The sequence below is a fragment of the Chenopodium quinoa genome, unplaced genomic scaffold (assembly GCF_001683475.1).
Source record: "Chenopodium quinoa cultivar QQ74 unplaced genomic scaffold, ASM168347v1, whole genome shotgun sequence".
Lineage (NCBI taxonomy): Eukaryota > Viridiplantae > Streptophyta > Magnoliopsida > Caryophyllales > Amaranthaceae > Chenopodium > Chenopodium quinoa.
The window spans coordinates 2792715-2805890 of record NW_018742879.1 but is presented as its reverse complement, the minus strand read 5'-3'; the positions used below and the strand labels follow the sequence as shown (position 1 = coordinate 2805890).

General features: G+C 34.2%; 1 protein-coding gene across 1 annotated transcript; it reads right to left on the bottom strand.

The window, feature by feature from the left end:
- Nucleotides 1-255: 255 nt before the first annotated feature.
- On the bottom strand, nt 256-2380 carry LOC110726478 (transcription factor TCP14-like). Its single transcript, XM_021905957.1, has one exon. The coding sequence runs from the start codon at nt 1932-1934 to the stop codon at nt 582-584; it is 1353 nt and encodes a 450-aa protein (XP_021761649.1). The 5' UTR covers nt 1935-2380; the 3' UTR covers nt 256-581.
- Between the last annotated feature and the right edge of the window lie 10796 nt (nt 2381-13176).

The following is a 13176-nucleotide window of genomic DNA, read 5'->3' as shown; positions in this document are numbered from 1 at the left end:
ATAATTGGAGATATGTCATCTTCATCAAATTAATAAAAAGCCAAAAATTACAAAGTTTTCCTTTAGAAAGAATTGCACAAACAATGATGACTATTTTGGTTATGGAGGGACCAAAAGGAAAATAAAAAATAAAAATTAAACATAAATAATTAAGGAGATAGATAATTGATTTTTCCCTTGGGCAAAATATAAAAATTGTAATTACTAAAAAAATTAAAGCATAATCACTCACAACCAAGGGGAAAAAAATAAAAATTAAAAGGCCAAATGTAAAATATTATGCCTTCTTATCAAACCCTAATTAAACCTCTCATCATATTAATCACACTTTAAAAAATAAAAAATCAAAACCTCAAATTAATTTCCAAAAAAAGAAAAACAAAAATCAAACCTCACGTGTGCTACACATCAAATTAATAGCTACACAAATTCTTCTTCCCGGCGATGGTTGTTGTTGTTGTAGTATGGATGGTGCTTGAAATGGAGTAGTAGTGATAATAGAGTGATAATGGCTAAAAATGTTGATATACTTAGAGCTGTTTATCATCACAAAAAAAAAATAAAAATAGTATGGCCCCTTCTCAAGAATGATGACTATGACTGGTTGTATCGTGTCGGTCGTCGCCATGATGGGAGTGGGACCCGCTTGCTTGTGAGTCGGAGATCCCTCCTCCTTGTACGCTCCGATAAGGGTTGAGTCCGGTGAGCAGGCCCAGATGATGAGCCTGCTCACCAGGACTCATATTATTATGACCACTTCCACCGCCACCACCACTATTATTATTATTACCGGCCCCAGAACCCATTTGGGGGCCCAGTTGTTGACTAGGCAATAGTGCCATAGGAGTAGCAAAATTCATGAAATGTAACCCACTTGGAACACTCCCTCTATACAACCCTGCACTATTATTCACCGATGGAATTGTCCATATTGGATCACCACTCATTACAGCTGCTGCTGCACCTTGATTACCACCATTTGTTACCATCCAAAAATTAGGTATTTGACCGTACCCTCCTGCCCCCGCCGCTGCCGCCGCCCCGTATTCGCCTTCTAGCCTCCTCTTTCTACCTCCCCCGCCTTCGTCGGCCGCTTCCGAAAGATCAAGCTGATTGTTATTATTATTATTACTATTATTCTGACTGTTGTTATTATTACTGCTTGGACTGCCAGCGTTGTTGTTATGATGTGAATGGTGGTGGCTCGAACTCGTAGTAGTCGTACATTCCTGCTTAGCTTGGAGTAACCCCGGATTTAAGTTCAAAGTAGCGGTCTGAAAATTGAGGAGTGCGGAGGAGGGTGACGTGTCGGAGGATAACCCAATGCCGGCAAAGAAATTACGGCGAGAAGCCGACGCCGCGGTGGTGAAATTGGGGCTAAAGTAAGATGATGAGGATCGAAGTTGTGAAGGTACGGAAAGAGAAGAACCGGAACTTCGGAGAGAAATGTTAAGGGAAGTAAAATTGGCGGGGATAGTACCAGTACCAGTAGCAGCAATAACAGCTGGTTCAGCTTGTTGTAGAAGCCATTCGATTGTTTCGCCATCAGACTTATGCCCTAGCTCCCTCGTAAGTTGGAAAACCCGGGCAGCGCAAAGCGCTGGCATCCGGATTCTCCGGCCCCGCCCGTCTACTTTCGTGTGACGATCCTTGGTGGAGGTTCGTTTCGGGGCCGCTTTTTTAGAGTTCGGCCCCGAAGACGATTCCCCACCTCCAACAGGGGGCTGGGCCTGGGGAGGCCCAGCTGAAGTAGACGGGCCGGGGCCTGAACTACCCGAGGGAGCTATGGCTAGAGAAGGGTTAAACGGGGTAGAACTCGAACACGCTTCTTCCTCTTTCTTTTCTAATAACTGAAACGGGAAATTTGGCCGGTGGTGGTTGTGGAATTCGTGATGATGGTGGTGTTGATGCTGATGATGATGATCTCCATCCATAATTTTCTTTTGTTGATGTATAAATGAAGATAAGTAGTAGTAATGCTCTTAATTATCTCCAACTTCACACACTTTTTTTTTTTTTTTTTTTTTTTGGGTAATACCCTAATAAGAAGAGAAGGGGTTATAGTATAATTCCTATACAAATGGTGGGACTAATGGGATCTCTTAGATTATAAATATAAAAAATATTTATGTATCTATACCTTTCTCTTTCTATGTCATAATACAAGTGGTTTTGTTTGAGAATTGGAGGTGATGAGTGAGTGAGGTAAGGTAGGAGGGAAGAAGAATTGAAGAGAGAGAAAGAGGAGATAAGGAAGGGAGGAAGCTTTAAGGAGCAAAGATAATGAGTGGGAATTATGGAGGGTGAGCTTTAAAAAGCAAAATTTTTTTAGAAAGGAAATTGCTTTATTTGTTGTTGGGTATGGAGTTATATAATTCCCTTCAATCAATTCAATTTCTATTAAATCATTAAAAAAAAAAAATAACCTTATTATATATCAATAAAATTGGACAAATTATTTGAATTGACCAATACTCGTATGAGAAATTACACAAAAATATATTTCCAGATGAAAATAATGACTTCAAGACAGTAAGAACGAATGAGACCAATGATGGAATTTTATGAATTTTATTTTATTAATAAGGATATTTTTTTTTTAAACAAAATGATAATTAAAAAAATAAAAAAGATTTCCTGAAATTGAAAAAAAAAATGAAATAGAGAGGGGTGGTAATCAGGGAGGTATCCTTTAAATTGTGGTTGGACAGGCCCTTTGGTTCAGAATCCACGTGAGGTGCTCTTTTTATCATTCAATCCATAAAGACAATGGTGGCCGGGTAAGGGAAGGGTAATGGGCCCCATTTCCCAAGTCAAGTAATTTAATTTTTCAAAATTATTATTTGGAAAGATTATTAGGTGGGCCCAATCTCCATTCAAGTAATCATTTCAATCTACCTTTGGCCCTTTCTCCTTTGTTCTGCACCTTTGTTAGGGTAGGACCTTTTGTGAATTGTGTGATTCTTCTCTTTCTCTCTCTACAATTTCAACTTTCTCTTTCTAGACCCTCCAATTTTCTGGGCCTTTATTGGGCCTCCACTCTCAGGTGATTTTAAGGGAAGTTGCCCATATTTTTTGGGATACTTCAAGTTTAGATTTGCTTACTCTTATTAAGTCTTAAGCTATACCCTACTTAATTGATTGATTATTAGCAAAAACAAAAACCTAACATTATGTTAGATGGATGTTAACCTTTCACTAATTCTCTTCTTCTTCAAAAAAAAAAAGTTATCATTTTGGCCTTTCTTATTGATCTACTAAGGGACATGACTAGCTTGATTGCTAGTACTAATTGTGATTCTCTTTTTGTACCTTTTTTCTTGGGATACTTTAACTATGCTTTGACTATAGATTACAACTTTTTAATTTTTTGTTTTTAAGAGACAGGGTGGGGGTGGTTAGGTTGTATTAATCTCCCTAGATTAAGCTTTGATGTTCATTAATCATTATTATTGGTTGGTGTTGTACATACACATCATGCTATGTACGCCGACCACTGTCAAAGCCTAATAGGCCAACTATTCTCAATCTTTCTCGGAGTTCTTTGCTAATTATCTATACTGTTATTAGGTAGCTGACAAGAGGCCAAGTACTAATAGTAGTCACTCCACATAATTTACAATTTAATGAAAAATAATAAGTTAGGCAAGTATTCTATTAAAAGCAATATGAAATATGAAATTTCTAATTATTTATTGTAAGTCATGTCGTCATGTGACTCATGTCCATGTAGCTCTCCTACAACATGGGAATTATAAGATTACGAAGGAGAAAAAAAATTAGTATGAATAAATATGTATAGTACTAGCTTAGTATTTGAAACTTTTATTGTTAGTTATATCATTGTCAAATAAAAGGACAAATATAGTAAAATTAACATTAAATTAAATTAAATCCCACAATTAAAAAATGAAAAAGAAAGGTGGGCATGAGAGTAAACCTGGGCACGGGCCGGATTGGCCCGCGTGCCACCCGACACGGCCCGCCGTTCGGCGCAGTCCGGCACGGCCCGAATTCAAGCACGACACGGCACGAAGTTCAACTCCCGTGCCACGGGCCGTGCCACGGACAGGGTTGAGAATTCCCAGGCACGGCCCGGCACGAGCACGGGCATGGCCCGCCGTGCTGGCCCGTCGTGCCGGCCCGCAGGCACGGCCCGCGGGCCAACAGTAATGTTACCGTTTATTCTAGCTCCTTAATAAGCCTAAAAAACGGCTAGTTTTTTGCCCATTTGCTCCCCAAAAATTCTATAAATACTCACCTCCATTTCATTCCCAAATCACAAAATCACAATCTCTTCTTCTTATCTCTTATATTCTCTAAATCTCTAATAATCCTTATTTTCTTAAATTCTCTAATTATTCTCTTAAATTCTCTAATTATTTTCCTAATATCGGAAAAAATTAAAAAGTTCGTAATCGTAATTAGTGGAGCGTTGAAGCACGGTTGTAAGATCTAAACTAATCTTAAATTTATTATTGTTTTATTGTTATTATTAGAATAATCTTGTTTAATTATTATTGTTGTTAATTGTTATTGTTGTTGTTATAATTGTTGTTATTAATTATTATTATTGTTACAATTGTTGTTATTATTTATTTTTGTTGTTATTGTTATTGTTATAGTTGTTGTTATTAATTAATATTATTGATATTTTTATTGTTAAAATTGTTGTTATTAATTATTATTATTATAGTTAACCACTTTTTATTAAAAAATTAATTGTTAATTATGGCATCGAACAACCCATCATCTAGGTCTAGGGGGAAAGGCCGACTTATCCGTAGTAGTAGTTCTAGGGAACCACCAAATACAACGAGCCCCCAAATTACGAGTCAAACCAATGACCCCATTTACTTCCCCCTGGGCTATGAGCCATATAACACGTCGGGATTTCCAGCACCACCACTAAACCAATTTCCACTACCACCATACCAATTTCCACCTAATTATATCGGTGATCAACAAAACTATTGTTCTAGCCAAGGTAGTCAAGAAAGTACCCGAATTCCCTCCGGTTCTACCCCTTCTACTGCCACTCCCACTAGTCCCACTACTAACCATCACACACATCATGAATGGTTAACCGAAACTGAGATGCTACTTTTGAAAAACCGAAGGAGTGAGGTATGGCGTTATTTTGTCCTAAGTAAAGATGGTGAACAATGGGCAAAATGTAAAACATGTAATAGTGTATTCACGGCAGTTACCAAAAACGGGACGGGACACTTATCTAGACACATGAAAGCTTGTGCAAAACCAGCTAGTGATCCAATCCAGCCCAAAATTTCCCAATTCCATCCATACGGCTTTACATACAACTATGAGAGGGATAGGGATGAACTAGGAAAAATGATAGTACATGCCGAACAACCTTTTCTTTTCTCGGAAAGTGACGCATTCAACACCTACATTAACAAAGCACTACAACCCCAACATAAAAGAATCTCTAGGAAAACCGTTCGTTCCGCCGCAATGAAAAATTTCCTAGAGTACAAAGTCCGGTTACAAGCCGAATTGAGTAACCTTAACTGTAGAGTATCTTTAACAGCCGATTCTTGGGATAGTGGTTATAAATATCACTATTTATGTGTGACTTGCCATTGGGTAGATGATCAATGGATGTTACAAAAAAGAATAATACATTTCAAAATGCTGGAATACCCACACACCGGCATTAACATTGCTCACCATTTAATGCAAGCAATAGACGAATACAACCTTCGAGATAAAATGATGTCTATGACTTTTGATAATGCAACCTCTATGACATACACAGCTAATCTTATCAAACAAAACTTAACCGATGTACTATTAGACGGTGAAGCTCTTCATACTAGATGTGTTTGTCATGTACTTAACTTATGTGTACAGGATGGAGTTCGGGCAATTGGCCCATACTACAACAAAATCAGAGATGCTATTATGTCTATTAATAGCTCTAACATGAGATACCAAGAATGGAAGAGTTTTCTAAAACAACAAAAGATAAGGGTAATAAAAATTAGAACCGATTGCCCAACTAGGTGGAATTCCACCTATGACATGTTAACAAAGGCAATTGAGTACAAGGGCCCGTTAACATTATTTTACAACCAAAAATTTCCACAAAATGCTTTGTATGATGATGATTGGAATAACTGTGAAAGATATATGCAATTTTTACAGTTATTATATAACATGACGTATTGTTTTTCTACTGTTTACAATCCTTGTGCTCAAAACTTTCTTTCTAATGCATGCTTACTCGCCCAACTTTTCGCTGATCATCGCCATCAAAGTGATTATGATCAGTATCTTCCAGCAATGGAAAAAAAGTGGCGTAAATATTATAGTGAGATTCCTTTGATTTATATTTTTGCTTCCATATTAGATCCTAGGCAAAAGTATGAAAACACATTTATGTTAGTTGACATTTACTTTCAATGCATGTTTCTTGACGATGATGTAGAAAACTATAAGACTAATGTGAAGGATCAGTTTTTTGCTTTATATAGAGTCTATGAAGCCAAATATGGCACCGTTCCTCGCTCAGGGCCTTCCCAACCATCCAAAAACGTAAGTAAGAAGGCCAAACATTTATTTTCACAAGCTACTAACTTGATTTCAAGGTTTTCAGGTGATTCATCAATCAGGAAAACGCAAAGCGACGTCTCGGAGTTGCAGATGTACCTGAGTTACGACTTCACCAAAGGCATGGACGACGATGAGATAAACAGCCTCGACCTCCTTGCATGGTGGAAACAACAAAGCTCGAAGCATCCAACTTTGGCGGCAATGGCACGAGACATTCTTGCTATCCAAGTTTCCTCCGTCGCCTCCGAACGAGCTTTCAGCGCATCCGGAAGGGTTTTAGACGATAGAAGAACAAGTCTAAAACCCGAAACACTAGAAATGTGCGTGTGTTTCAAAGATTGTTTGGATGCGGAAAATCGCTCACAAGACCATTCTTACGACCACAACGACAACGAAGAAGGAACCTCCGCTTCCGGTTCGGGTTCGGCTAGTTCCCAATCTATGCAACTAGCCGATGACCTTGAAGGCGAAGGCGAAGACGAAGACGAAGACGAGCAAGAAGAAGGAGAAGAAGAATAGACAATTATTGTATATTGTACGATTTTAAAAATATCAATTTTATCATTTTCCAATTTTTGTTTAATACCATCATTGTATGATTTTTATCATTGTTATCATTGTACAATTTTCTCAACTCAAGTAATAATAATATAAAGTACGCATTATTCACATCCAAAGTCCAATTTGCCTTTTTTCCCCGTTTTGTTACAATTTGTAAATTCATATTAAAAAAAAATAAAATTATACCAATTACTAATAAATCATAAACATTAAATTTTAAAGTAATAGTATAAAGTAAATATATAAATATAAATATTGAATATACAAACTATAAAACATAAATATTCAACTTATAATTATAAAATTCATAACTTAATAACTTATAAGTTATAAACTTATAAGTTATAACCTTATAAAACTTATAATTATAATTTTATAACTTATATACATTATAAACTTATTAATTTATAATGTTGTCATATAAAAAAAATAAATAAATAAAAAATTATTTGAAAACTGCACCAGCCCGCAGGCCGGCACGTGGCCGGCACGGCACGAGCCCGCCAGGCACGAGGTCCGTGCCGTGCCGAGGGCTGGCCTGTGAAAATGGCCGGCACGACACGAAATCCTGGGCCCGCCGGCACGACGGGCACGGCACGAATCAGCCCGTGGCCCGCCAGGCACGGCCCGCGGCGGCCCGGCCCGGCACGGTGCCCAGGTTTACATGAGAGTGAGAAATAAAGTGGAGTGGTCATAGATGACAGCAAAGACAATAGTATAAATTGCATGTTGGATCAAGTGATAAGGTGATTAAATTGATCTGAAAACTTTGCCAGGTTTCAACTGTTTACTCCCACATGCTAATTATTTGTATGTACATATCTCACTATGTTATGTAATGTAATGTTATGGGGAAGAGAGAGAATATACATCCAATACAAAAATTGATCCCACATACCAACAATATACAGTATATTTGTGTATGTAAATTATTAATAATATAACCCAAAGTTTCAGCTGATCAAAGGGTTAGTTTGTTAGATTATACAAGTAGTATATTTTAGATTATAATTTTTATAAAATACATATAATATATACTGGCGGCCAGATATATATTTAAGGGAGGATCTTAAATTAGTTAAAACTTGGGTATATTATTATGCATGGTTTTTGTTTGCAGATAGATAGATCATAGATGAGATATTCCTTAAGTAGGGCCGTTTTTTTTTTTCTTTTTTTCTTTTTTTTTTTTTTTTAACATGCATGGCGGCTGGCCCCCTTAATCTGACCTCCTCAACCGTCGTAGCTAGTTCAACAACCTTTGCCTACAAAGACATCTTTTTTTTAGAATTGGAATACTACTACGATGACTAACTTAATCATTTTACTATATATAGAGATCCTCATATACATTGACATGGAAATATAATGGATTAATTAGTGTGTTTTTCTTTTAGATGGATAAGATTAAGAAAAAACAAAAGTAGAAATTCAAATAGTAAAATTACAATTTACGTTTATCCCTTCGATCTATGATTTAATACTTATGTATATTGAAAAATATTGTGACTTGTTCATAAACAATGATGTTATCATCAATAATGTTTATTTCATTCATTTTATATGATTGAATTTTCTAATACACCACCACTACGACGTAATTTAGGTATTTATAAGAAATTACAAAGGAATAGCTACTATAATGTATGAATGATGCATTTAAATATGTATTAAATCAAATTAACATAACGAAGTATATGTTTTAAAGCACAAGCTAGGGTTTTGGCGTTTTTCATTCTAGTCACAAGTTTTCCAATAGACTGTCTTATTACTTATTACATTGCAACCGATATAACTATTGTTTTTTTTTTTTTTTTTTTTTTTTTTTTTTATATATATATATTGGTTTAGCTAAGAATCAATATATTTCTTATATTTAGATGATATTTTTATATAAAGTAATAATATATTTAAAATATTGTGTTGATAATACTTTGATGAATAAGGAGGGAAAGAGGGAGCACAAATCAATCAAGAACAACTTTATTGAGTAGGAGGAGGTGGGGTGAATTGCTTTTTGTAGTGTCTAGAATGGATTGAAATAATTTAATTATTTGCTGTACAGATGGGTATCCCATGGGATCCAATAAGTGCACTTTTGTACCAGAAAGAAAGCATAACAAGGTAAAAATACAAAATATATAAAAGTTAATGGTAGATTTCATCATATTTATAATTTGTTAACTTGCTTCATCATGATCATGCATACTATAGGGAGGCCAAAAGGGGCCAACCTACTTGTTATTTATTTGCACGGTGTAATTTTTTATTTTTTGAAGATTTTAAGGTTTATATTTTTTTGATGTGCTCCTTTACCTCTCTTGTCCTTTTGCACTCACTTCTATCTACTCATACAGGAATTAATACTCACTTGCATGCATAATCAACTTGTTAATCTTATTAGGAAACACCAAACCCTACTTCTCCCACCCTTTGAAGAAAATGAGTTGTAAATTCAATCACATATAAAGTATAAATCTGTAATATAAGTACTTAGTTGTTTAAGGTAAGTAGCTAACAAGCTAAGACATTTATTGAAACTAACTACTAGTACGTATATGCTTGTAGTTTATTAAACATTAAAGACGTATGCACATACAGAAGTAAACATTACAAAAGTTGAATCGATGAATTAAAATGACACAAGCAGATTAGAGGCCATGATAATTAAGAAGTAGGATGCATGTTAAAAATCGTCAAATGATTTTTAACACCTAAGTACCTAGGGTTGTCTTGCCCATTGAGTACAAAATTCATTTATTTAACCATATGCAACATATATTAATGATAAAAAAAAGTTAAATTAGACAAATTATATGAAAACAAATAATGCATACATAAGTCCAATTTGAGCGAAACCGTCAATCACTATTACTTCTAGCTAGTTTGAATTGCCCTAATATGATGATGTTCATTGTTCAATTATGATTGTTGATATATGATGAAAACTTCCCTACCTTTAATTTTAATATGATAGTGACATTATGTGTCTTTATTTTAAGCATATACTTTGTATTAATCTTCGAATAGAACTATCTACAAATCTTAAATATTGCAATTATTTTTTTAAATGTACTTGTATATCCTCGTTAGTGTCTTATTGGGTATCAATCCATTGAATCCAAAAAATAAAAATAGCCGTAAGTCTTTCATATATAAATGTGAAGTGACAAGCTACAAAAATTAAATGGTGCGACTTGTCTATCTATGGTACCACAAACCTTAAGCCTGTAGATACATTGAAAAATAATATAGTAACTATTTCTTTTTGTTGAAATGTCTTACTTGGTGAAAGAATTAAACATCCCCTTAAAAATTGGGACCATTTAGGGAAACAGGCCCAAATAAATAGGGCACTATCACTTTCAACACTGAATTTTTCTGATATTTTTCTACCCATGACTTTTGTGAATTGTAACTTCTCCTAGCCTCAAATAATTCTCCTTCTGCCTTGCCCTCTTAATTCCTCGTGTGTTTTCCAGAGCTACTTCTGTCAATTAAAGCATATATCATAATCCCTAACTTACTATGAACTGCATGTAGTACTTGCAAAATTTTTACCGTAAATATTAGAGAATCTGTTGTGTCGGTGCGTGAGCTTCGCTTGATCTTTAAGGTCCGAATTTATTTATTGTGTTGTAACAGATGCAAGAAAGAGTAACATAAACTAACATTAAGAACAAACATTAACATATGTGGCTCATTGTTATTGTATTATTAGCTACGCTTACATGCATGTAAGAGGTTAAGAATTTGATTCTTATGACTTTTAAGTCTCCTTAAACCAAAATAAATAATTTAATTACGTACTCATCGAAATCGGATGTCAAGGTACGTGGTCCAAAAGGTTGAATAATCACACGTATATAAGATGGTATAATAATGGTAGGAAAATCAAATGTCTCCTAAACGTAAACTTAAACTCGTCAACTCTATGTTAATGAGGTTACACACTTAATAAGCTATCACCAAAATTAACAACATTTGTAGGCATTAGCTGCAAAAATGTTGATGTAGTCTGGGATCTAATTATTTGTAGGCCCTAATAAAATGGTGGCCTTTGTGCTTGAGATTATAAAACATAGAACATGGTAGTTGTTGACATGTTTGGAACTGTGTTTACAGCATAGATGATATTTTATGAGTAAGATGGGTTAACCACATTTGTTTATTTCAAGAGTAAGAACTAGTGGACTGTAATTATAAGTAATATATGGATCTGTCCTCTTCACCTGAATTTAAGGGCTTGCTATTATCTATTTATCTACTAGGGTATTTAATTGTTCAGTCTGGTTTGATGTCCGAGTTTAATTAAACTTAAAGTTTAATAAATTGGGATCGTTTGAATTGTTTCAATAAGTAATTTTCAAATATTTTATTTTCATTTATAAATTTTGCAATTATACAATAATCACCTATCATATACGAAAGTATATATGAATGAAGTAATGTTCTAGAGTAGAGTTGATACTCCAAATCTATATATAAGTGGTTATAATGTTATATATATACGGTGTATTGATTGCAGATCAATTCAAAAGACTTAATAGATAGGTATTTTTGTGAATCCTTGAATGATAGGTTTTATTTTGTTAGATATATCAAGTATTATATTAGATAAGAGAAAAACAATATAGGTTACAATAACAAACAGGATATGGTAAAATATTAGCCTTTAGATGATGATTTAAACTTATTTTGATGAACTAGAAAAATATTGATTGGATTGAGACTCAATTTTTTTAGTCCAAAATAATTTGAAATGAATTTGAACTTGATTTTTCACTCTATTTAAACTTATTTATGACTGTATCATAATTATTTTTACTATAATAGAATTAATCTGAATGTAATGTGTTTTAAATAAGTCAAAACAAGTTTGCACAATTCATGACCTTAGTCGATTGTAACTTAATCATCAATAATATTTGATTGATTTTGACTTACTCTAATATACAACTAATTAATTAAGAGGATTAGTTATAATTATTTTCATTAGGTTGGCAACGATCACATCAGAAGTGTATATATTGTATAAAACTTAGATTACGTTCTCATTACTTGAAAGCACCTTAATTATTTTGGCCCCAACTAAATTTAGACTATACATTATAGAGACATTTGTGATGCTCTTTGCTTTGCTGCTTAGCGAATCCCTTTGCTTTTATAAAAATTTAGTGTTAAGAGTCATGCCATTTTGATATGGAGTGCATCCATTAAAATGAATTAACATGTAAGTTCCGTTAAATACTAATCATGTTGTCATTATTTATCAAATTAATTAGAAAAGACATTTTAAAGATTGTAGTAAATTAATTAGTCTCTTTCATCCATGCTTAAGGTTGGAAATATGAGAATTTATGTTGACATTAAAAATTTCTTAACTGTCTAATTATGAGTTATATATATATATATATATATATATATATATATATATATATATATATATATATCCCACGTTGACAAAAAAATATTTAACGCCTCATTTAATATACTTCGTATTTTCTAAAAGTTAACCTGATACTATTTTGAAGTAAGAATCTTAAATAGACATCTAGTGTTACATGATAAATATACTAGTAGATAGAAAAGCACATTCGAATAAGAATCAATGAATCATACATTGTTTCACAAGTAAAATAACTTAGCGTTGTTTTTTCAAGCTGCATTGAACTGAGATAGAATAATGAACCAAACTTAGCTAAACTGAATCGAACTAAACTGAAAATATGTCCAAATGAAAAAAGTGTGGTGTAGAAAAATACTTGTATGAAAGAGAGTGTGGTGTAGAAGCATACAAAAAAAAGACGGGTGAGTGAGTATCCTAATTCCTAAAGCAGTAGGACTGAAACCCACGTGAGTGGTAACATTCTTGACTTATTGGCCAGTAATGGGTAATGGGTGTGGGACCCACTTTTTTAAGAGGAGGATAAGCTATTTATGGGCCCCCACTCCCCAACTCCTTACTGGCATACTGCTACCTTTTAAGAAACCACAGTGATAGAGAATGAATTTGAGAGGAGTGATTTTTTCTATGTT